General features: G+C 44.6%; 1 protein-coding gene across 13 annotated transcripts in view; it reads right to left on the bottom strand.

Moving 5' to 3' along the window:
• Positions 1-8371: 8371 nt before the first annotated feature.
• The window catches only part of LOC134927903 (cytochrome c oxidase subunit 4 isoform 1, mitochondrial-like), a 353718-nt gene continuing 336740 nt past the window's right edge, over positions 8372-25349 (bottom strand). For 12 of the 13 annotated variants that reach the window (XM_063923002.1, XM_063923005.1, XM_063923004.1 and 9 more), the window contains one exon: positions 8373-9083. In XM_063923002.1, the coding sequence (XP_063779072.1) occupies positions 8947-9083 (137 nt within the window). In that variant the 3' untranslated portion in view covers positions 8373-8946. Of the gene's footprint in view, positions 9084-25349 lie in introns of all 13 variants that reach the window. The other variant, XM_063923015.1, reaches the window with a different exon arrangement.

The following is a 25349-nucleotide window of genomic DNA, read 5'->3' as shown; positions in this document are numbered from 1 at the left end:
ACATCATGTTGTTTTGGATTCACCATGGCTTCGTCTTCACAATCCACACATTGATTGGTTCACTTCCAAAATTATAGCCTGGGGTCCTTCCTGCCGGGGGACCTGTAGGATACAGAATGTAAGTGTTGTGAGACTTCTCTTTTTTCTTCCTCATTACCTGCAAAAAATCAAGATTTTTCAGATGTCTGCTCTGAGCAAGCTGCAGATTAATTATCTCCTTTCCGGCTGAGGGTCTGTCCGGTTGACTTGATCCCTAGGAAAACACCTAGCAGGAGTCGAACCTATCCACTGTCCATTCCTGAGACTCAGGTGATGTCAGACTATGGGCCTAATTCAGACCTGATCGCTGCTGTACGTTTTCGCACAGCAGCCGATCAGGTCGGAACTGCGCCAGAACATGCCAGACAGCTGACGGCCATCTCAGCCCTGCTATCGGCTCTGCCTGATTGACAGGCAGAGGCGGTCGCTGGGTGGGAGGGGGCGGGCCAGTGGCGTTTGGTCGCCATTTTAGGGGCCTGGGAAGGTCAACACAGGCGTGCTCGGACCGTGCTGGGGGGCTACGCTGGTAGGGAGCTACTCGTCAAGTACAAAAGCATCGCCGCTGTGCGATGCTTTTCTACCTGTGCGGCGGGGCAGAGCCAGACATGCGGGGTGGACTAGCCCTGTGCTGGGCGTCCTCCCGTATGTCTGAGTAATTGATCGAAGCCATGCAAATTTTTGCACGGCTACGATCAAGTCTGAATTAAGCCCTATGTGCAAGAGATCTTAAATAAAAGGGTTCATTCGGCCTTCTAAATCACCTGTCGGTTCCGGGGGTTCAGGAAAAACGGTGGCCTACGTCCTTGTATAGATTACCGGAACCTGAATGACATTACTCTTACAAATAGATATCAGTTACCTTTGATTACAGAGCTATTTGACAGGGTTCGGAGAGCCAAGATATTCACATAGCTTGATAAAAGAGGAGCGTATAACTTGATTAGGATCCTTAAAGGTAATGAATGGAAAACCACCTTCAACAGGGGCAGCCATTATGAATACCTAGTTATGCCTTTCAGCCACTGTAACGTCCCACCCGTCTTCCAGAATTTAATTAACAAGATATTCTGTGATGTCCTCTATCGTTATGTGGTTGTATACTTGGACAATATTTAGTTTTTTTCACAAGATCTACAGAGTCATCGACTGCAGGCCAAGGAGGTACTATGATGGTTACGTAGGAATAAAGTTTACGGCAAGCTATCCAAATGCACTTTTGAGGTCACAAGCATTCCTTTTCTTGGATATATAATCTCAGGATCCGAACTTCGCATGGATCCAGAAAAGCTATCTGCTATTCAGGAGTGGGTCATTCCTACGACTCTAAAAGCTATACGTTTTCTTGGCATCACCAATTATGACAGGAAATTTGTCAAGAACTTCTCTACAGTTTCCACCCCCATTATCACCTTGACCAAGAAAGGAGCGAACCCAGCAAAATGACCTCAGGAGGTACTCACTGCTTTTCATCAGCTTAAACAAGAGTTTTTTCTGTGCCCATACTTTCACAGCTGGTATTGGAGAAACCATTCTTTTTGGAAGTTGATGCTTCTAGTGTGGCGACTGCAGCCATTCTTTCTCAATATACTGAGGATTACGAAGTTACATCCCTGCGGATTCTTTTCAAGGAAATTCTCTTGAAACTGAATGGAATTATTCTGTCGGGATCAGGAGCTTCTTGCCATCAAACTCGCCTTGGAGGAGTGGAGGTATCTGGTTGAAGGAGCTCTTCATACAGTCACCATCTTTACCGATCACAAGAACCTGCTTTATTTGTCCTATTCTAACTGTTTAAACCCAAGACAGACTTGTTGGGTTCTTTTCTTTGCTCATTTTAACTTTTGTTTCAATTCACGCCCAGGGACCCAAACTGTCAAGGCAGATGCTTTATCTTTTTTATCTAGAGAAGAGGAAGATGACATTCATGAAAGACCCATCATGAATCCTCTTGCTTTTGCTGCCACAAAGTTGCTGGTACCTCCAGGGAGGTCTCACATTCCTCAACATTTAAGGAATCGTCTTCTCACCTGGGTTTATGGGATCCGGTCTGAAGATCGACACTGTCTAGGTCGACAATGGTTAGGTTGACCACTATAGGTCGACAGTCACTAGGTTGACAGGGTTGGAAGGTCGACAGGGTTTCTAGGTCGACATATGCTAGGTTGACAGGTCAAAAAGTCGACATGAGGTTTTTTTTAAAAATGTTTGAACTTTTTCATACTTAACGATCCACGTGGACAATGATTGGAACAGTAATCTGTACTGAGTGAAGTGGTAGCTGAGCGAGGCACCTTGCCCGAAGCATGGCGAGCGAAGCGAGCCATGCGAGGGGACACGGTGCACTAATTCGGCTTCCCAGTCACTGTATGCAGAAAACAACACAAAACAAAAACCTCATGTCTATCTTTTGACCTGTCGACATAGCACGTGTCGACCTAGAAACCCTGTCGACCTTCCAACTCTGTCGACCTAGTGACTGTCAACCTATAGTGGTTGACCTAAACATTGTCGACCTAGACACTGACGATTTGATGATCCACACCCTGGGTTTATTCCTCCCATTTTGTTCGACATATTGGGGTCTTTAAGACCTTTACATTTCTGCAATCAAATTATTGGTGGTCTGCTATGAAGCAATACATTTGTGAGTTTACTAAATCTTGTACATGTGCTCAACACAAGTCTTCTCATTCTTTAGTGGCTGGTCATCAACCTCTTCCTATTCCAGTTCGTCAATAGACTCACATGGCAATGAATTTTATTACAGATTTACCAGAAGAGTTCAATGCCATACTGTACTTGTGGTAGTAGACAGATTTTTTAAAATGGCCCACTTTATTGCACTCACTGGACTACCTTCTGCTGCTAAACTCACCCAAATTATTTTTCTGAGATCTTTAGGCTGCATGGATCGTGTCGGATCGTGGTATCCAGTGCCTTGCTAATTTCAGGCGGCCTTATGTACAGCTATGCACGTCAAATTAAATTCCTCAATGGCCTATCATCCACAATCCAATAGCCAAGTGAAAAGGGTCAATCAGGTATTAGAGACTTTTATTTGTTTAAATATTTCTTCTTTATTAGATAACTGGGTGGAACTTCTACCTTGGGCCGAGTTTGCGCACAATCTTCGATATCATACAACATTTAACACAACTCCTTTTTTCGCTAATAATGGCTATCGTCCACGGTTTCCGGAATTCGGTCCTCTGCCAGTTTCTGTGGTGTCAGCAGTCTCGTCTGGAATACAAGTTATCTCACAAGCTTGGAAGGACATTCATATTTCTTTGAAAAAAAGCATCCCGGAATTATAAAATCCATGCTGATAAAAGACGTGGGGGTTGTCCGAAATTGCAGCTAGGAGATCTGGTCTGGCTGTCCACCAAGTATTTGAGACTTAAAACTTCCAACCATGAAATTTGCTCCATGATTTATTGGCCCATTTCTTATTGAGAAGAAATTAATTAAACCTGTGGCCTACAGACTTAAGTTGCCTGGACTTTTTAAAATTCCAAATTCTTTTCATGTTTCCTTGTTACGTCCGCTTGTCCTGAAGCGGTTTAGACCTTCTCCACTAAGGTTGCCACATATCCAAACGGAGCATGGAGTTGACTTAATGTGTCAAAGTCGGTTAGCCCACCAACTTATCAGATAGCCAATATGTAGTAGTTTTTCTTCCATGAAAAATCTTAACTGTACATTATATATTAATACATACTGGGAACGGTATGTAGTTATGTGACTGGTGGTCAGGTGACCGCCGGTCACCATACCAATGACTAAATCCTGCCCCCTCAACATCTGGACAGTGGGAATAGAACCTGTGGTGAGCACAGCTCACCACCGAGACCGCAGCATGGCACGTGCAGCGAGCTCACAAGGGGCTTTGTTGCACTCGCCCCTCTTCGCTGGCATTTTATGTTTTGCTATCCCATGTTTTGCTTACACAATTAATGTCGTTGTGCACAATGTTTTTAAAAATGGCAGGGGTGTACAGGAGATGCTGACCATGGGCCGGAAAATTTCGGGACATTTTCACCATTCTGCAAGTGCATGTAGAAGATTGCAGCATTTGCAAGAAATGTTACATTTGCACTGCCTCTTTATGCTTCAGCGGATGTAGGAGCAGCAAAAGGATAACCAAAGCTACACATCCACCTATGACATAGGGAAAGGAGCGGGAATGCACCTTAGTCAATCGCAATGGAAAATAATTTCCATGTTGTACAAGGTTCTCAAACTCTTCGAAGTTGTAACATGTGAAGTTAGTTCAGACACTGCCAGCTTGAGTCAGGTCATTCCTTTTATTAGATTCTTAGAAAACAAGCTGGACAAATTGAAGGAGGAGCTGAAAGGAAGTGAGTACGCTAAGCATGTCGGACTTGTAGATCAAGCCCTTCATTGGCTATGCCAGGATCCAAGGGTCGTCAATCTCTTGAATTTAGATAACTATATTTTGGTGACCGTACTTGATCCTAGGTTGAAATTTTATGTTGTATCTTTCTTTCTGATGGACACAAATGACTGAAGAGATGCAAAGAGCTGCTGTTGAACAAATTGTCAGCTCAAGCGGCACGTGACATGGCAACATCTCCTCCTTCAATTTCTCCAACCTGCTGGTGGTGATGCCGATCAGTCAGGAACAACTTTTGACATCTGGTCAGGACTGAAGGAGCTGCCTACAATTACTGACATGTCTACTGTCACTGCATATGATACGGTCACCATTCAAAGAATGGTTGATGATTATTTCAGTGATAGCAGCAAAACAGGCATGGCAGACAGTCCGTTACAATACTGGCAGGAGGTAATTTGGAGGCCCTAGCACAAACTGGATTTGCTTTACTTCAGCTGCGCACCCTCCAGTGTGTACTCAGAAAGAGTTTTCAGGGCAGCAGGAAACCTTGTCAGCAATCAGCGTAGGAGGTTACTTCCCCAAAATGTGGAAAAGATGATGTTCACCAAAATGAATTACCAATTCCATAAGGAAGACCTTTACTGACAATTGTGTCCACAAAATAAACAGGCACCTGTAATGGTGGATTCCACTGGGGACAAATTAATATTATGTGAAGAATAGGATGTACACACTGATGGGGATGATGAATCGGATGCTGATGATGACATCTTGCCTATGTAAAGCCAGTTTGTGCACTGCCCATTGTCAGCTAATTTTGTGGGGGCCCAAACAAACCAATCATTTCAGCCACAACTTAAGTGACAGTCCCTGTCACTGAAATGATTGGTTTGTTAAACTGTGCATGTTCTGTTTAATATATACAACATAAGGGTGGGTAGGAAGGCCCAAAGACAATTCCATCTTGCACCTCTTTTCTTTGCATTATGCTCTGTTTGGAGCATTGCTGACAGTCTTCTTGTGTAGACAACAAACATTTTTAGTTTCATAGTTGATTAAACTGATACCCTTCTGCCACTGCAGTGCCATTCTGTTTCCTAGATGTGCCATGTTGGAAATTTAAGTGCCACATGTTTGTGCCGCCCACTGCTGTCTATCAGCTTAGTCATCCAGCTACCTTGGTGCAACCTTTTGGGCTAAACATGATGAAAACAATATTGTAAGCTGTGAGGTGGGCAAAATTGAGTGAGAATGAGTAGAAATTAATGTTACTGAGGTTAATAATAATGTAGGAACAAAAACAGATCCAAATTCAGTGATTTTAGCTTTTTTTATGATTTAAAAAAAATACAGATCCAACACTTGCAAGGAAGTTTTTGCCAAAAACAAATACAGATCCAAAACACGAAGAAGATACAGATCCAAAACAAAAACCCAAAACCCGAGATTTGGGCAGGCGCACATCCCTACTCTCAACCACTTAGACATACAGTACCTGCCAACCCCAGGGGGTTACACTCATCATATCTAGGTGTATTTTCCTTGACTCACTGTTGCATAATCCGCAGAACTAAAACATTCAGAAGGAAGTCATTATGGTCATCATCAATTCAGATCTAATTGCGGCAGCAAATTTGTTAGCAGTTGGGAAAAACCATGGGGGTCATTCCGACCCGTTCGCATGCAGCGGTTCATCGCTGTGGTGCGAACAGGTCAGAAATGCGTATGCGCGGTGCCTGCAATGCGCGGCACTTGCAATGCACACGTGTGGCGTTGCCCAGCGACAGCCGTCGCCAGGCAACGACCAGAAGAAAGAAGAAAGTGATCGCTGGCGCGATCGCAAGAAGATTGACAGCGGGGAGGCGTTCCGGGGCGGATACTCACCGTTTTACGGGCGTGGAGATCCGAACGCAGGCATATCCAGGTGTTTGGAGGGTGGTTATCTGACGTCAATTCCGGAACCTTCATCGCTGGATTCATCGCACAGGTTAAGTAACGGCAGGGCTGTTCTTGTTCTGCACAAAACTTTTTTAGCATAGCAGGGCTGCACAAGTGATCACAGCCCTGCTATGCTAAAATACACTCCCCCATAGGCAGCGTCTAGTTGATCGCACGAACAGCAAAAAGTTGCTACGTGCAATCAACTCGGAATGACCCCCTATGTGTACTGCAGCTGGGGCAGATATAACATGTGCAGAGAGAGTTAGATATGGGGGTGGTGTGTTCAATCTGAAATCTAAATTGCAGTGTAAAAATAAAGTAGCCAGTATTTACCCTGCACAGAAACAAAATAACCCACCCAAATCTAACTCTATCTGCAAATGTTATATCTGCCTCCCCTGCAGTGCACATGGGCCCTCATTCCCAGTTGAGTGCACGAAGCTGCTTTTTGCAGCCCGTGCGATCAACTATACTCCGCCTATGGGGGTGAATTTTTCCCCATAGCAAAGCTGAGTTCGCTTGTGCAGCCCTGCTATGGGGAATAAATTTGTGCAGTTTGTAAGCAGGGCTAGACATACTTACCAGCTGCAACGTTTTCAGCCTGTTCGGTCCTGGCTCTGACGTCAAACACCCGCCCTGGACACGCCTGCGTTTCTTCAAACACACCTGCGTTTTTCTTACCTCTCCCTGAAAACAGCTCCGGGCGCTGTGTTGCTGCCCAGGAACGCCCACCGCAAGTCAATCTTCAAGCGATTGCCGCCGCGATCGATTTCTTCTTTCCCTTCGTTGTTACCCAGTGACGTCCGTCATCGGACAACGACGTGCGTGCCCATTACGGCCCCCCGCACATGCGCAGTAGTGATCCGGACGCAGCTGTTCGAACGAAAGCACGCTGCGATCGGTTCGGAATGACCCCCATGGTTTTGCCCAACTGCTAACAAATTTGCTGCTGCGATCAGATCTGAATTACCCCTTATGTTACAACTGAAGCCCTGTGGATATACAAAACATTTCCAACACCAGACATAATCAAAGGCAATTTACTGACAAATTCATGTAATATAACAATCCTGCCTGAACAAGCCTATAGTGAGTGTATATTTAAGTTCATGAGAAACTGCTTAGAAATTTGTATCTGTGTAGAATTCCAAAAGGTTGCTGTGTCATTGTAGCTATAGGGGTGATATTCTATTCCCTATAGATTGTAAGCTTGCAAGCAGATCCTTCCCACCACTATAACTGTCTGTTATTACCCAGATTTGTTTTATCTCTGTTGTTTTCAACTGTAAAGTGCAATAAAATTTGCTGCGTTATATAACAAACTGTTAATAATAATAATAATAATAATAATAATGATAGTCACCAGCTCTGAGCTGGGGCCAGTGAATGAATATGCATGTGTGCCCTTCCATAAAGCTGTCTCTAAAAATACGGCCTTTTCACCCACTTATTTTAATTCTGGTTTGTAAAATGAAGTCTTGTTTCTGCACTGTTTACCCATGCATATAATCTGTCCTTAATAAGGAATGCCCTGGTTTTACCAGCACCCACAGCCATCTCCTGCAAATATATTTTTGTTCGCAAATGCCATATTGCTCTGCAAAGCCAAACACTTTGGTGAAAACTCAACTACAGCAGGCACATAGCACTGGAAACATTTTACACTGTGCTTTAGTTGTTTTGCATGCTGTAAATATCCTTTAGTAAGATATGTTTTTTCGCCTTTTATTCTTTTACCGATTTCTTGGGCTTTTTTAAAATATATATCAAAATATTATACAAATACTGTAAGTGCAAATACACACTTATAGCTGATGGAAGGGAGTAGTACTAACCCTCTCTCTGCTGTATGCCTAGTTTACACTCAGCCTTATTAACCCTATCTCTGCTGTATGCCTACTGTAGTTAAACAGCAGTCATATTTTCTTAACAGATGTGCATTAAAATATATTAAGACATTTTATGTTGAGGAAATTAAAGCAAAATAAGGAAACATATTGTATAAAAACATTGGTTTATTCAATAACTGCACAACTTTATTTTATCCCCACATTATTTTACAATGTATTGCAGGTTAATTTGGTATCATGTAGTCACACTATAATCAATGGGAAAATTATGCTTAACTATAACCCAAGAATGCATGCAGCATACTGAGAGCTTAATAGTGAAATATTATTTTCCATTGATTTTATTGTATCACTACTTATGCTTGTCAGTTTTAGGGAACCAAACATATGCCACATTCAAAGGCGGCCATTACCGGTCATGTGATATAGACCTTACTTTGTGCAATATCTTCCTGAAAAATTTGAGTTACTTTCAAACCATGTGTCACACTTACATGTTTGTGCGTTGCATAGCATAGTTGTGTAAGGGCACCAATGCACTGCCCAATAATCAAAAGCTCACATACAGACATAGGGGCTTTCCTGGCTTTGAGAGGGAAGGTGGGTACCTCCCAGCTGTGTATACCATTGCAGCTGCTGTCTATGGCAGACATGTCCATGTACTTACTGTAAGTGTACAATAAACAAAGGAAACATTTTTGCATGATATATGTATTTTATTTCCATATGTATACTGCATCACATCGAGCCAGAGTTGTATTACTTTTTCCATTCATTCTTCTCATAATCCCAGTGGGAGGAAAAGCCTGTGACAGGATTCACTCTCATGTCGAGCATCCTCTTGGTTTGCATTGCAATATAGTCCTCAGAAAGGGTGTGAGGCACCGGACCGTACACTAAATAGAGAAACAAACCATTAGCAGAAACCAGAGCTTGACCACTCAAGTTCTTATAAATGATCAAATGAATGCCACAAAGTCCAAACATAATTAGGCACAGAAGCTGGTATGTCCAACTACTCAACAAACTGGCTGGACTTCAATGATACTCACCATCAGTGAGCGGCTGCATTTAACGCTCTCACTTAATGAAGTCATCAAATAAATATAGCTGAACATAACTTTCCATCAAAATCACATAGTGCATTGGGAAGACTGCAGTATATTTTGCTTTATCCAGTGGGAGCATCATGTCACCATGTGCAAATTTATATCCCAGCTGCTCGGTATATAAGTTATTCTGTAATCATCAATACAATATAGTAACTACAATAAAATAGAAAGTGGGTGCTATAGAATGTCAAGATTCAAAATGTTGCACTATGTTGACATATGATGTCAACAATCGGCATGTCAAAATAATGTTTTTACAGTGTTTGAGTCCTAGCCCTTCTCTATCCCTAACCACAGTCTACCCATAGTTATACTGTCACGTACTGCTGAGCTGACATTGTGACTATCAACATTCCCAATGTCATCATTACGTCCATGTTGATATTATGAATGTTGACAGTTGCACTATTGACATTTCAACCATGTCGGCAGTCTGAATGAAGACATGCCTATAGAAATATTGTTTACAATATGTGTATGAGAAATGACACATATGTGCCAGTTTTATTGTTTTTTCAACCTCACCATCAAAACACATTTACATGTAATCCCTGGCTCATGAAAATGCATTATTAAAAATAATGACCTTTGTCCTCATAGTCTAACGGCCTGATTCGTAGTTGTGCGCTAACCCGATTTTCTTGCAGTTGCGCAATTACTGTCAGTCTGCACATAAGTCTAAGTCACCCACGTATGTGTCACAATGGCCTTGTGACAGTGATCACTGAGAAGATTTATTTGCATAATGATTGACAGGCAGGAGGCTTTTGGGGGAGGTAAAGTGGGACTGGTGTCAAAAATGCAGGCACATGGCCATGTTGTCTTAATAAAACTCCTGGCGGCTGTGACGTTTGCATATTTTAGCACAGTCGCTGCGTGAGGATGCAGCTGAGAATGCGTATATCTCTGAATCAGGCAATAAATGCTGCATGCTGTGTCTTCTAATTATGTGCACCCCTATTAGTGATAGTGTGTTTACCATGTTCCCTTTTGGCTTACTGATTTTAATGGCAGTTTTCTACCTAACTAATAGCCTAATTCAGACCTGATCATAGATGTGCTAAATTTAGTACATCTACGATCAGCTTCCCTGACATGCGGGGGACGCCCAGCACAGGGCTAGTCCGCCCCGCATGTCAGGCCCTACCCCGCCCCTGCACAAGTACAAAAGCATCGCACAGTGGTGATGCTTTTGTACTTGAAGAGTAGCTCCCTACCAGGGCAGCTCCTGTGCGCTGGCAGGGAGCTATTCGTCGCTGTCAGGGCGATCGCAGCGGCTGCGTGTGACGTCACGCCTGCATTGCCCGGACCGCGTCCCTAAAACAGCGGACAAATGCCGTCGGCCTGCCCAACGACCGCCTCTGCCTGTCAATCAGGCAGAGGCGATCGCAGGGCTGAAACGGCTGTCAGCTGTCTGGCATGCGCAGTTCAGACCTGAACGGCTGCTGTGCGAAAACGCACAGCAGCAATCAGGTCTGAATTAGGCCCTACATTTAGTAATGCCAGACTTGCCAGGATTTTTTTTCTTAAATATGGTCTGTAATCCTTTTCTTTGAAACAACAAAAGCAGATGGTGTTTTCAGCGGCACTAATGAGACGGAGCAGATTGTTTTCCAACGCTTAGCTTAGTTAACTGCATTAATACTTTTAAGGAGTGGGTGTAAATCACTATTATTCATGAGGACCCTAATCTAATAGTCACTACACTAGCAACAGAAGCCAAAATGTCAAGTTACTGCCTGGCATCTGTACATTAGAGTGGGGTACTTCTATTGTTCCAAACAACGCCCTATGCACAAATACAAAAGACCTGTATTTGCAAACATATTTCTTACAATGCACCTGTCAATTAAATAATGGGTCTTCTTTAAAGGGCTTTCAAAACACCCACAAATCAAAATGCTGTATAGAGACAATGCATCAATTTTGCCCACACTTACACTCCTGTGCCAACCTCTAACATACATTAAGCTTGTCCTGTAAAAGCTACAGGACAAGCTAAAGGTACACTTTATTTATTAAAGATTTACCATTCATTTTAAAATGTTTAATAATGAATTGATATTTTCATACACCATCTTAGAGATCTGAGGCCTGAATGACTTATACTAAGAATAACCAGCAGGTCTCATTGCCTATTTCCAGAATATTGTTCCAGGTGCATTAAGTACTATTAAACATTGTTGCTGGCCTATCCAATACTGTTATAATACCTATATATACTGTAAGTGCAGGTTCTTAGCGGATGAAGATAGATAGATACATTTGGAAACAAGTGACTTGTCTGTGATATATCCAAACAGGGGAACATGGGGAAAATAAAGCAGTAACAGTAAGGAGAAACCATAGGGACACATTACTTAGCAACCATTTCTCCTTCATGACAAATCACTTACATTTAACTAATACAAATTCAGGTAACGTGTCATAATCTTTTTTTATAACTCTATTAAGTATGATTGACTGTCAGCTATGGAATACAGGAGCATGAGATGGACGATGTGCGACTTCCAGTTAGTGAATGGAACACATAGTACGTCATTTCCGGAAGTCGATGGAACGCACGGAGCGTCACTTCCGGTCGGATGTACCGGGAAGCGGCGGCTCCGAACTAGCTGCATGTGTAATCAATTGAGCCTGATAGGAGGGGTATAAATATGGATCCATTAAGGAATCCTCTATCCAATCTTGAAAAAAGTCACTTCAGATGACCGAAACGCGTTGCTTGGAAAGAGGATTTGCTGGACGGGGAGCAGTAACACGAGTGGAAGGACTTGAATGCTGATTAATACTTTCTGCGGTGGTGCCAGGCTAATCAGCCATGGTTCCAATTTGCTTTACAAAAAGCTAGCCCACCGCAGGGATTATATATGGTGAGAGATCTCCCTATAATTCATTGCACAAGTCACTTTATTTTGAACAACTCCACCTGCCACATCCTGATTTGTATGAAATGTATGTGTTTTTAACTGTTGTTATTGTTTTTTGTAATTGTGTTAATAAATGCACTTTATTCTTGGAATTCATTCCACTATCACTTTTTATCAGTGGATTCACCAACTCCCATTCATTTGAAGGGTTTTATCTTAAGGTTCCAGCGCCATTGTGTTCCAACTAAAACCTTTTTGCCATAACTCTATTAATACATTTCTTTACGGTTTGATATTTACATTTACTCATATATTTACATCTTATTTATCAAGAAGAATTATTAACAGCAGGATGAAAAGATGGGATGGCCCATGTGCAGCCTCCGCACACGCCACCCCCCCCCTCCTCACTGGTGCATGCCATCTGTAAACTCTGGCATTGGGCCAGAGTCTGCTGAGCATGCTCCGATCTCCTGGAAAATGGCAAGGGCACCAATTTCCTAATGGCATGCGCAGATCTCTGGAGACAAGGAACTTACGCCATGTGTCCAGTGATATCTGCAGTGCCAATGGAAAGGTAAGTATGGTAAATGGGTGCAGAAGGGGCAGACTTGGTTTTGGTACCCTGGTGTGAACCCATACTAAGGGCATTGCTACCTTGGGTGCAGGGGGTGCAGTTGCTTGGGGACCCGGACTTCTTCCAGGACTCGCTTTTACCCCTACACCCAGCATTGCTTGTCCTTCTCTACCCACTGCCCGGCCTCCTCCCTCTAACAAATTGCGCATGCTGGGCTGGGCAGTAGGGAAGCAGTTCTGAAAATGCCACCAGAAAAGGTGGTGTGACATTGTGTTGCTAGGGGACGGGACCTCATGGCTCACCCAACCCCATTTTTGTCACTCCGGGGCATGCCCAGTACTCTCAAAGATGCTGGGCTGCTCCCAGACTCTCCCCATACTCTGAATAGATGCCATGCGCATAGGCACGGCATCTGTTCATCCGCTGCATGCCATGAAGTAATGCCCTCTATATGCAAAGCCACACTCCTTACCACAAGGTCATAACCCTTTTGCCCAGGATCCTGAGGTTGGTTTCACTGCTGGGAAGGGAGACTGCACTCTTCTCTCTCACTTCCTATCTGACGTGTTAGCCACTGCAGTAGTGGAGAGGTGAGAAGGAGTTGGGGGGATGAAGAATCACTGAGAAGTGATGTGTATGTGTGTGTGTGTGTGTGTGTGTGTGTGTGTGTGTGTGTGTCTGTCTGCGTGTGTTAATGCTGAGAGGTGGTATTGGGGGGAACTTTAACATTTTTGCTATAGGGCCCTTAGAGTTTGTGTTATGCCCCATTGCTGATAATGATATGTGTATGAATTGCGGTACAGCAGTTGACCTGGGGGAGGTGGATAGGAGTGAATTCAGAAAGCTGCAAAAAACTGATTCAACCTTAGCCAAACTTCGCAGTGCAGCAGATAGTGGGATATTTGACTCAAAGGAGTATAAGTTAGAGTGGGTGAATGGGTTGTTGTATAGAATTTCTCCTCATACTGATGATCAGGACCACGGTACTGTCTTAAAGCAATTGGTGGTTCCCCAGAGGTATAGACAGCAGTTGTTGACCTTAGCCCATGAGATCCCAGCAGCAGGGCATTTTGGAGTCAGGAAAATGTTTGCTCGAGTTTTGAGAACCTTTTTTTGGCCCAAGGTGTCCCATGATGTGAAGCATTATCAAGCCTTTTGCGATACCTGTCAAAGATTGGGAGTTGTACACCGAGAAGTCCCTTTACCTATAATCAGGGAGCCCTTTCAGCGAGTAGCCATAGATATAGTTGTGTCCCTTAAGATTCCCAGTTATACAGGAAAAAGATATATTCTGACCCTCGTAGAATTTGCAACTCGCTATCCCGAAGCTGTAGCACTCTCATCTATAGATTCAGAGCATGTAGCCAAGGCCCTGAGTGACATATTTAGAACCATAGGCCATCCCCAAGAGGTAGTAATGGATCAGGGGGCCCAATTTCAGGGGGAATTGTTAGAGATATTGTGAGAAAAATGGGGAATACGTCCCTTAAGGATCACCCCCTATATTTCACAGACTAACATACTGGGTGAAACAAATAATGGAACCCTCAAAAACCTGTTGCAGGCTTATGTACAATCAGAGGGCAGGGACTAGGAAAAGGCAATGCAACAGCTCCTGTTTGCATATAGGGAAGTGCCACAAGAGTCTACAGGGTTTTTCCCCTTTCAATAGTTGTATGGCTGCAGGGCCAGAGGATCCTTGGTTCTAGTACGTGAGTATGCTAGGAGCATGGTGGCTATCTGCTTAACACAATAGCGCACGCAGGGGGCTGAATTTTTTTTTTTCCAGAGATGGAGACAGCTGTGCGGAGTAATATGAATTGGTATTACTTTGTGACCACTACACTTCCCCATGAAGCCACTCCCCTATTTTTTTGCTGCGCACCTTAAGCGCTCATTGTCCCTGTTTTAACTTTTTTTGAGGGGGGGGCGCACCAAGTTTCTTTCTGGCACAGGACACAAAGGTGTCTAGTTCCGGCTCTGAGCACCAGCATGGCTTAATTCATTATAAAAAAAGAACATTTATTCAAAACATGCAGAAGCAGACAGACACTGTGACCTCACAAGTTGGAGAGAAGTTGTATGATGAAGAAGATGGATGTTCGGCTGGTCTGATGAAAATGTTTGTTAAGCTGGTAATACACTAAACAAACTGGCTGGTTGGAAAGAAAATCTTGTAATGGATAAGAGCAAAAGACAGCACAACAAACCATTTGCTCCCAGCTGTGGTTCTCCAGAATGGAAATAAGTTTCCATCAGTACTACTAGCTTACTCTGCTGATGTGAAAGAAACATATGAGAGCAGGAAATGTAATTTGTCTTTTGATTGGACTCTAACATGGTTTCATGAAGTATTGTTGTTTTCTATGTAAGTGGTCCAGCAGAGACCGGAAAAATCATTACGCTCGCAAGCAGTGACCAAAGCGAACATCACTAACACCAGGAAAGAAAAATGTCAGTACACCACTTGAAAAGTATATCTATCATCACTCCATATAAAGCTTGGTCTTATGAAGAACTTTATTAAAGCAATGGATCAAAGTGGACTTGGATTTACATACTTAACAAATAAATTCCTAAGGATCAGTGATGCAAAGATCAAAGAAGGATCTTTGTAGGACCTCAAATAAGATAACAATTCAAGTTGGAAGCTTTGATGGTCAGTTGAGTCAAAATAAAAAAAGCTGGGAGTCTTACAATAGATTTGCCTCAACTTCTTTGGGATAACAAGGCAGACAACTACAAAGAAAAAGTGGACAATTTTTTAAAAACTTACAAGACCATGGGATGTAACACGTCTTTGAAAATCCATTTCTTGGAATCACGCCTGGATTTCTTCACAGCAGATGTTGGAGCAGTCAGCGATGAACATGGGGCCTAATTCAGAGGCGATTGCTGCTACAACAGTGATCGCACTCTGAAGCCCTTCACACAGTGCACACGTGTGGCGGGCACACAGCGCATGTGCAACCAGTTAGATGCGAAAGCATCTCACTGGTGCGATCACCTCTGCCTGATTGACAAGCAGAGACGGTCGTGGGGCGGGAGGGGGCATGCCAACGGCATTAGAATACCATTGGGGGGGCGCAGACATGTCCGGACCATTGCGGGGGAAGGGGGGGTGGGGGCTGTGGCAGCAGCATGACATCACATGCAGCCGATGCAACCCAGTTTGCGGTGGGCAGCTGCCTTCCAGTGCAGCTAGGCTGCATAGACAAGAAAGCTACTTGGCGGGTGCAAAAGCATCTCCGTTGTGCGATGCTTTCACACCTGTGCAGGGGGGGGCAGGGCGTGACTAGCCCTGTGCTGAGCGTCCCCCCACATGTCAGAGAAACTGATCGTAGATGTGCTAAGTTTACGATCGTCTCTGAATCTTTAAGGTAAGTTATAAACACTCAAAATCCTTACATGATAGAGGCATCCTAAAATGATGTTTGAATTCAGCACAGAAAATACAGTACTATCAGATTCACCTACAGTATATTCACTCTCATGACAAAAACTAAGAAACATTTTGTAAACAAGTGTAATCTAGCAATATTCCAGCCACATGTCAATTAGATCATGTTGGCAAACGGGATAAGATTGTTTTGCTGCTCTGCAGTATTCATAACAATGAGTGTGCCACAGGGAGGGTGTTTCTGCATACCTAGAAACTCCCCATCTGGTTCTGGATCAATGAGTTGACCTGGATACTGTTGATAGTCATTAGGTCAACCACTGAAAATTAAAGATGTGCGGCGGACACTTTTCGGGTTTTGTGTTTTGGTTTTGGATCTGGATCCCCGCTCTTGTTTTGGGTCTGGACTGGTTTTGCCAAAACCACCCTTTCGGGTTTTGGTTTTGGATCTGGATGATTTTTGAAAAAAACATAAAAACAGCTAAAATCACAGAATTTGGGGGTCATTTTAATCCTATGGTATTATTAACCTCATTAACATTCATTTCCACTCATTTCCAGTCTATTCTCAACACCTCACACCTCACAATATTGTTTCAAGACCAAAAGGTTGCACCAAGGTCGCTGGATGACTAAGCTAAGCAACACAAATGGGCGGCACAAACACCTGCCCCATCTAGGAGTGGCACTGCAGTGGCAGACAGGATGGCACTTTTAAAACCTAGGCCCCAAAAAGCAAATAATGGAAAGAAAAAAAAAGAGGTGCAAGATGGAATTGTCCTTGGTCCCTCCCACCCACCTTATGTTGTATAATCAGGACATGCACACTTCAACAAACCAATGATTTCAGTGACAGGGTCTGCCACACGACTGTGGCTGAAATGATTGGTTTGTTTGGGCCCCCACAAAAAAAGAAGCAATTAATCCCCCCACCAAAAAAGAAGCAATTCATCTCTCCTTGCACAAACTGGCTCTACAGAGGCAAGATGTCATCCCTATCCTCCGATTCCTCACCCCTATAAGTGTGTACATCCTCATCCTCACAGAGTATTAATTTGTCCCCACTGGAATCCACCATCACAGGTCCCTGTGTACTTTCTGGAGGCAATTGCTGGTAAAGGTCTTCCTGGAGAAATTTCTAATTAATTTTGATGAACATCATCTCTTCTCCACATTTTGTGGAAGTAACCTCCTACACTGATCGATGACAAGGTTACTGGCTGCACTAAACACTCTTTCAGAGTACACACTGAAGGGGGGGGGGGTCAACTTAGGTAAAATAAAGCCAGTTTGTGCAAGGGACTCCAAATTGCCTCTGTTTCCTGCCAGTATACGTACGGACTGTCTGACGTGCCTACTTGGATGCTGTCACCCATATAATCCTCCACCATTCTTTCAATGGTGACAGCATCATATGCAGTGACAGTAGACATGTCAGTCATTGTTGGCAGCTTCTTATCCTTTCCTCGCAGCCCCAGTTGCGGGAGAAAACGAAGGAGGAGCTGTTGACGGGTCACGTTCCGCTTGAGTTGACAATTTTCTCACCAGCAGGTCTTTGTACATCTGCAGACTTGTGTTTGCCGGAAAGAGAGATACAATGTAGGCTTTAAACCTAGGCTCGAGCATGGTGGACAAAATGTAGTGCTCTGATTTCAACAGATTGACCACCCTTGATTCCTGGCAAAGCGAATGAAGGGCTCCATCCACAAGTTCCACATACTTAGCGGAATCGCTCCGTCTTAGCTCCTCCTTTAATTTCTCCAGCTGCTTCTGCAAAAGCCTGATAAGGGGAATGACCTGACTCAAGCTGGCATTGTCTGAACTGACTTCACGTGTGGCAGATTCGAAAGGTTGGAGATCCTTGCACAACACGGAAATCATTCTCCACTGCACTTGAGTCAAGTGCATTTCCCCTCCTTTGTTTATATCGTAGGCAGATGTATAGGCTTGAATGGCCTTTTGCTACTCCTCCATCCTCTGAAGCATATAGAGTGTTGAATTCTACCTCGTTACCACCTCTTGCTTCAGGTGATGGCGGGGCAGGTTCAGGAGTGTTTGATGGCACTCCAGTCTTCACTACGCAGTCGCTGAATGTCGAAAGTGGGCCGCAATTTTTCGGAGCACCAACAGCACCTCCTAATCGCCCCTGTCATTTTTTTAAAAAAATTCTGCACCACCAAATTAATTGTATGTGCTGGAATTTGCCCAGATGTAATGCACTCACAATATTGGTGGCATTGTCAGATATCACAAATCCCCAGGAGAGTCTAAGTGGGGTAAGCCATTGTGCAATGATGTCCCTCAGTTTCCGTAAGAGGTTGTCAGCGGTGTGCCTCTTACGGAAACTGGTGATACACAGCGTAGCCTTCCTAGGAACAAGTTGGCGTTTGGGAGATACTGCTACTGTTCCAGCTGCTGTTGTTGCTGCGGGAGGCAATACATCTACCCAGTGGACTGTCACAATCATGTAGTCCTTAGTTTGCCCTGCTCCACTTGTCCACATGTCCGTGGTTAAGTGGACACCGGGTACAACCACATTTTTCAGGACACCGATGACACTTTTCTTAATGTCCCTGTACAGTCCAGGAATCGCTTGCCTAGTTAAGTGGAATCTGGGTACCAGGATTTGGTACCAAGGACATATTACATCCATCAACTGTCTAAATCCCACTGCACTAATGGTGGATACCGGATGCACGTCTAACACCAGCATAGTTGTTATGACCTCAGTACTCCGCTTTGCAACAGGGTGACTGCTGTCATATTTCAACTTCCTCGCAAAGGACTGTTGGACAGTCAATTGCTTAATCGAAGTAGTACAAGTGGTCTCCCGATTTCTCCTCTGGGATGACGATCGACTCCCAGCAACAACAGCAGCGGCAGCAGTAGGCATACCACTCAAGGATCCTCGTCAGTCATGCAAGTTACATGGCCTGCAGGACTACTTACATTTCTGACTGAGGAGGAAATTGATGTTGAGGGAGTTGGTGGTGTAGCTTGCAGGAGCTTGGGCACAACAGGAAGATGCGATTTAGGTGTCAGTGGACTGATTACGCTCTTAACCAGAGTTTCTGAACTTGACAACGACTTCTGATGAATGCGCTGCAGGTGACGTATAAGGGAGGATATTCCTAGGTGGTTAGCGTCCTTACCCCTACTGGCTTGATACATGCTGTCCGGATTTGTGGAGAAATAATTCCACACCAAAGAGGTGGCTTTTTTGGTATTTTGCCCAGGCATGACAATGGGCTTTCTAATCCCATGGACAACAACTGTCTCCACTGGTGCCTTATACAAACAAACCACTTCACCATCAGAATCTTCATCGTCAACTTCCTCCTCAGCGCCAGCTACACCAATATCCTCCTCATCCTGGTGTACGTTTACAGTGACATCCTCAATCTGAATATCAGCAACTGAACTGGCAGTGATCCTCCCAGCACTTGCAGGGGTCATGCGACGTAGAAGCCTCCTATTTCCATACAGACTTGGGAAGGTCAGGCCTAGACATTGCAACTACGGACACACTTGGACTCTCCTTGGGAATTTGTGATATCTCTAAATGCACAGTTGTTTTTTCCAGTGCTTTAACAAGCTTAATTTGTTTAATTTTCGGAGAGGGAGGAGGGCTTCCATCAGCGGTACAAGTATGCGGGTACGGAGTACCCTTAAGAATTTGGCAGCGAGTACGCAGTACCACCTTCCACACACTTTGCCATTACCACAATTATAATGTGCCACAAAGCAACAAGACCATGGTTGTCAGGGTTACTGGGAGTGCGACAGTGGCTGTATTTTCCTGTTATAATGGAGGCATTACTATATATTGTTATTAAATTGGGGGCATTTCTATATATTTCTATTATACTGGAGGCATTACTATATATTTTTAGCTTTGCCTCCAGATTCCCCCTCAAAAAAGGGGCTGTTGTTTGGCCACGCCGCTAGTGTCAAGTAGCCACTCCCATGACCACGCCCATTTTCGGCACTCAGTACAACTAAGAACATATTTCTACTTGCACCACTGGCCTCAATCCTCATGAGAAGCTGAGCCACCAGTCATGAACATAGGCCAAAGCCGTAACCTTTCCTTGCCACTTCGTATCGTGAATGGCATATTGCCAATTGTGCATTTCTCATCATACAATTTCTTTTTTTCTGATTATTAATTTTTGCTTCTTGGATTTTACATGCCCACTATGACATTGGGTATCGGCCTTAGAAGACGACGTTGATGGAATTGTATAATTAATATCATGACTGGTGGCAGAAGCAGCTTCAGCACTAGTACTAAGAACTGGAAGTTGTTCCTGATCTTCCACTATTTTTGGGATCTTCCACAAATTGTTCTCTATTTTATAGGACAGTACCCCTTTATTATTACAGCACACAGAACAGTGCCCCTTTATTTTCACAGCACCCCTGTATTCTTACAGCATACAGGACCAGTGTACTTTTATTTTAACAACTGCATCACTGTATTTTTACAGCATATAGGACCAGTGTGCTTTTATTTTAACAACAGAAGTGCCCCTGAATTTTTACAGCATACAGGGCCAGTGTAATATTATTTTACCAGCAGCACCCCTGTATTTTTACAGCATACAGGACCAGTGTGCTTTTATTTTAACAACAGCAGCACCCTTGAATTTTTACAGCATACAGGGCCAGTGTAATATTATTTTAACAGCAGCACCCCTGTATTTTTACAGCACACAGGACCTGTGTGCTTTTATTTTAACAACAGAAACACCCCTGAATTATTACTGCATACAAGACTGGGCCAGCACCCCGTATTTTCACAGCCTACAGGGCCAGTGTATTTTTATTTTAACAACAGGACCCCTGAATTTTTACAGAATATAGGGCCAGTGTGCTTTTATTTTAACAACTGCACCCCTGAATTTTTACAGCATACAAGATTGGGCAGCATCCCTGTATTTTCACAGCATACAGGACCAGTGTGCTTTTATTTTAACAACAGCACCCCTGAATTTTTACAGCATACAGGAGGACAGTGCCCCTGCCCCCTGTACAACACAGTGACAGCAAGGACAACAACACCCATGAACAGCTACAGCACATGAAACACCAGTGACAGCCAGGACAGCACCCCTAACAGCACAGGTACACCACAGTGACAGGAGCAGCACCCCTACAGAGCACACAATGACCCCACCCGACGCCACCACCCACAGAGAGACTAGTAATGACTTTCATGTGGCCCAATCCCTTACCCAGGATGTGGTGCCCCATTTTCGAACAGAGGAGGTTTCTTGCCCGCACTGGGTGTCACCAACCCCGGTGCTGCTACTGTTTGTGTCTGTGTGTGTATATACATATAGCAGGGGCGGATTACGTCTATGGGGGCCTCGGGCACTTAAGATAGGAGGGACTGCACCCACTCCTCCTGCCAAGGGAATGTAGTCAATATCCCGGCGGTCGGGATCCCGGCAGTCAGAATACCAACCTCCGAGAATGCCGGCAGCGGCACCAGGGCTATTTTCACACGTGGGTGTCCATGACACCCATAGAGTGAGAACAGAACATGGGGCGAGCTTTCTAGCGCTCGCCCCACTGCCGGCATTCTGGCGGCCAGGATCACGGTGTTGGTATTCTGAACTTCGGGATCCCTGCCAGGATGTGGTTGGTAAAACACCTATAGCAGCGAGAGCCAGCCTGACAAGACACACATTTAAGTGCCAGCCTGACAGGGAGGTTTCCTGCATTGTCTTCTCTGCCATGCATCTGACAACTGTCCCAGCTGGCAGATAGATGGCATGGGAAGCCAGATGGGCAACCTGGACAGTCCTGTACACCTGAGCAGGGGGTGACCTGGTTACTAGAGTAACGGTGTCTTCCTTACCTCTCAGTCATGAATCTCTGCTGCGGCCTCCCATGGTCTCCCTCTTTCTCTGGCCTCCTGTGTTGGCTTCATTACATGCCAGCTGTGCCGCCTGTCATCCTGGCCATTTTCTTGGGCACAGTGGGCATTTAACCAGTCTGCCCCATGGCTCCTCCACTCACACTGCTCAGTACATGCAACCACAGGGTGGGTGTGGGTGCACTCCCTCCTGCTGTGCGACGCTGCTCCAATCCCCCTGGTCCCGTGTTGTACGAGAGGTACAGCGGCAGCCATGGGTGTAAGCTGTGGCATAGGGGACGGAGGGGGTAGGGGGTGGGGCCATGTCCATAGCAGATGCAAGCTCTGGTTGGGGGTAATTATCGGCTGCGGGTGTAAGCTCAGGTGGGGGGATGCAATGTACAGCAGCTATAAACTCTGGAGGTATAATTGTCTGCGGTCCACCAGTGATCAGTATGTATTTTCCATTGGGTGCCCCTTGGGACAGGGGGGCCCGGGGTACTGAGCACCTGTGCCCCCCCCCCCCCCCTCCCCCTTAATCCGGTTCTGACATATAGTTTAAGTTTTGGTGGCTACTTGCATAACTTTCCTTTGCAAAAGGAATCTATATCTGATGCCCATAAAATGCTTGTCTGCAGAGTGACATCAGGCAGCTTGATAGGTGCAAGTGTAATAGGATTTTTCCATCGTGAAGAGTAGATCAGATAGGTTTTTCAGGGGAAGGTAATATTTTTTTCAACAGGAAATAATCAGTGCACAATGCCAGGTCAAGTAGCACATGATGTGCATTATATGATTAGCTGAATTTCAGAGCTATTTAAAAGGTAAGTGACCTATATTTAACATTTCCTTCATTGTGTGTATATAACTGAAAAGAGAATTCTAGTGTTTGTAGAGCTGTTCATATGATTATTAAAGGGTTAAAATGACTCCCTTGTAACATCAAGTGATGGTTCCTCTCAGTACTGTACAGTATGTTATCCATTTTTTAATTCCCAAAACAGAAATAAAACTATATGATAGCTCTTCATACATTCAAAGGGAATCAATGACAAGGGGAAAAAAATCAAGGTTACTGATCTTTTAGTGTTTGGACAATTAGGTTAAACATCCGCTTCACTAAAGATGGAAAATTCATGGCCTTTCTCCAGAAAGGTGTCATTAGGCGGAGACGACAACTGCACAGGAAAGTCACAGAAGGATGAGGATCATTTTAAAAAGAGTTCTTAGTTTTGGCAGTTGTAGAGGAAATTCGTTGATGTAAAAAGGCGGCTGGCAGGCACTAAGCCTTTCATCAGCAAAGAGGTGGCTGCTGCTTGTGCAACACAAACTAACATTAGATATTTTTTTTTTTATCTCTGCTGTCAGTTTAACGGACAGAAAGCGGCTTGCTGTAACAAGGATGTGTAATTCATAGAAGCAACCATAAATCATCATCTACGGACTGGAGTGCAAGCAAGACACTGTTACTGAGGCACCTCATCTGACCTCACTGCTGTACAGTACATGCAGTAAGCACTAATACCACAGACAACCTACGCTCATCACATGCTGGATTTATCACATACCAGTGATTGTAATAGATACAAGTAAGAAGAGGTTAATTGATCATGATGACAAAAGCTGTAGGAGTTTCTTGGGTTTAGTCACAATCATTCATCAATATTAAATCTCCATACAGGAAAATTGGTTAAAATAAGAATTTACTTACCGATAATTCTATTTCTCGTAGTCCGTAGTGGATGCTGGGGACTCCGTAAGGACCATGGGGAATAGCGGCTCCGCAGGAGACAGGGCACAAAAGTAAAAGCTTTAGGATCAGGTGGTGTGCACTGGCTCCTCCCCCTATGACCCTCCTCCAAGCCTCAGTTAGGATACTGTGCCCGGACGAGCGTACACAATAAGGAAGGATTTTGAATCCCGGGTAAGACTCATACCAGCCACACCAATCACACTGTACAACCTGTGATCTGAACCCAGTTAACAGCATGATAACAGCGGAGCCTCTGAAAAGATGGCTCACAACAATAATAACCCGTTTTAGTTAACAATAACTATGTACAAGTATTGCAGACAATCCGCACTTGGGATGGGCGCCCAGCATCCACTACGGACTACGAGAAATAGAATTATCGGTAAGTAAATTCTTATTTTCTCTGACGTCCTAAGTGGATGCTGGGGACTCCGTAAGGACCATGGGGATTATACCAAAGCTCCCAAACGGGCGGGAGAGTGCGGATGACTCTGCAGCACCGAATGAGAGAACTCCAGGTCCTCCTCAGCCAGGGTATCAAATTTGTAGAATTTTGCAAACGTGTTTGCCCCTGACCAAGTAGCAGCTCGGCAAAGTTGTAAAGCCGAGACCCCTCGGGCAGCCGCCCAAGATGAGCCCACCTTCCTTGTGGAATGGGCATTTACATATTTTGGCTGTGGCAGGCCTGCCACAGAATGTGCAAGCTGAATTGTATTACACATCCAACTAACAATCGTCTGCTTAGAAGCAAGAGCACCCAGTTTGTTGGGTGCATACAGGATAACAGCAAGTCAGTTTTCCTGACTCCAGCCGTCCTGGAAACATATATTTTCAGGGCCCTGACAACATCTAGCAACTTGGAGTCCTCCAAGTCCCTAGTAGCCGCAGGTACCACAATAAGCTGGTTCAGGTGAAACGCTGACACCACCTTAGGGAGAAACTGGGGACTAGTCCGCAGCTCTGCCCTGTCCGAATGGACAATCAGATATGGGCTTTTGTGAGACAAAGCCGCCAATTCTGACACTCGCCAGGCCGAGGCCAGGGCCAACAGCATGGTCACTTTCCATGTGAGATATTTCAAATCCACAGATTTGAGCGGTTTAAACCAATGTGATTTGAGGAATCCCAGAACTACGTTGAGATCCCACAGTGCCACTGGAGGCACAAAAGGGGGTTGTATATGCAGTACTCCCCTGACAAACTTCTGGACTTCAGGAACTGAAGCCAATTCTTTCTGGAAGAAAATCAACAGGGCCGAAATTTGAACCTTAATGGACCCCAATTTGAGGCCCATAGACCAGTGGTGCAAGTGGGCGGGTACGGGTGGGTACGGCGTACCCGTAAGAATTTAGCCGTGGGTACGCCGTACCCACACCGACGGGCCGCCGCTCCTCGCACCGCCGCTGATGTGAGGGAAGGAGAGCGCAGCCTGTGCCTCTCCTTCCCCTCAGTCTCCGGCGGCTGTCATAGTTTAATTCAGCGCCGATCCGTGAGCCAATCAGAGCTCGCGGTGCGAGCTCTGATTGGCTCACGGATCGGCGCTGAATTAAACTGTGAGACACCCGCCGGAGACTGAGGGGAAGGAGA

Source organism: Pseudophryne corroboree, chromosome 5 (assembly GCF_028390025.1).
Source record: "Pseudophryne corroboree isolate aPseCor3 chromosome 5, aPseCor3.hap2, whole genome shotgun sequence".
NCBI lineage: Eukaryota > Metazoa > Chordata > Amphibia > Anura > Myobatrachidae > Pseudophryne > Pseudophryne corroboree.
Note: the sequence above shows the minus strand (reverse complement) of the source record. Positions and strands in the feature narration are given on the sequence as shown.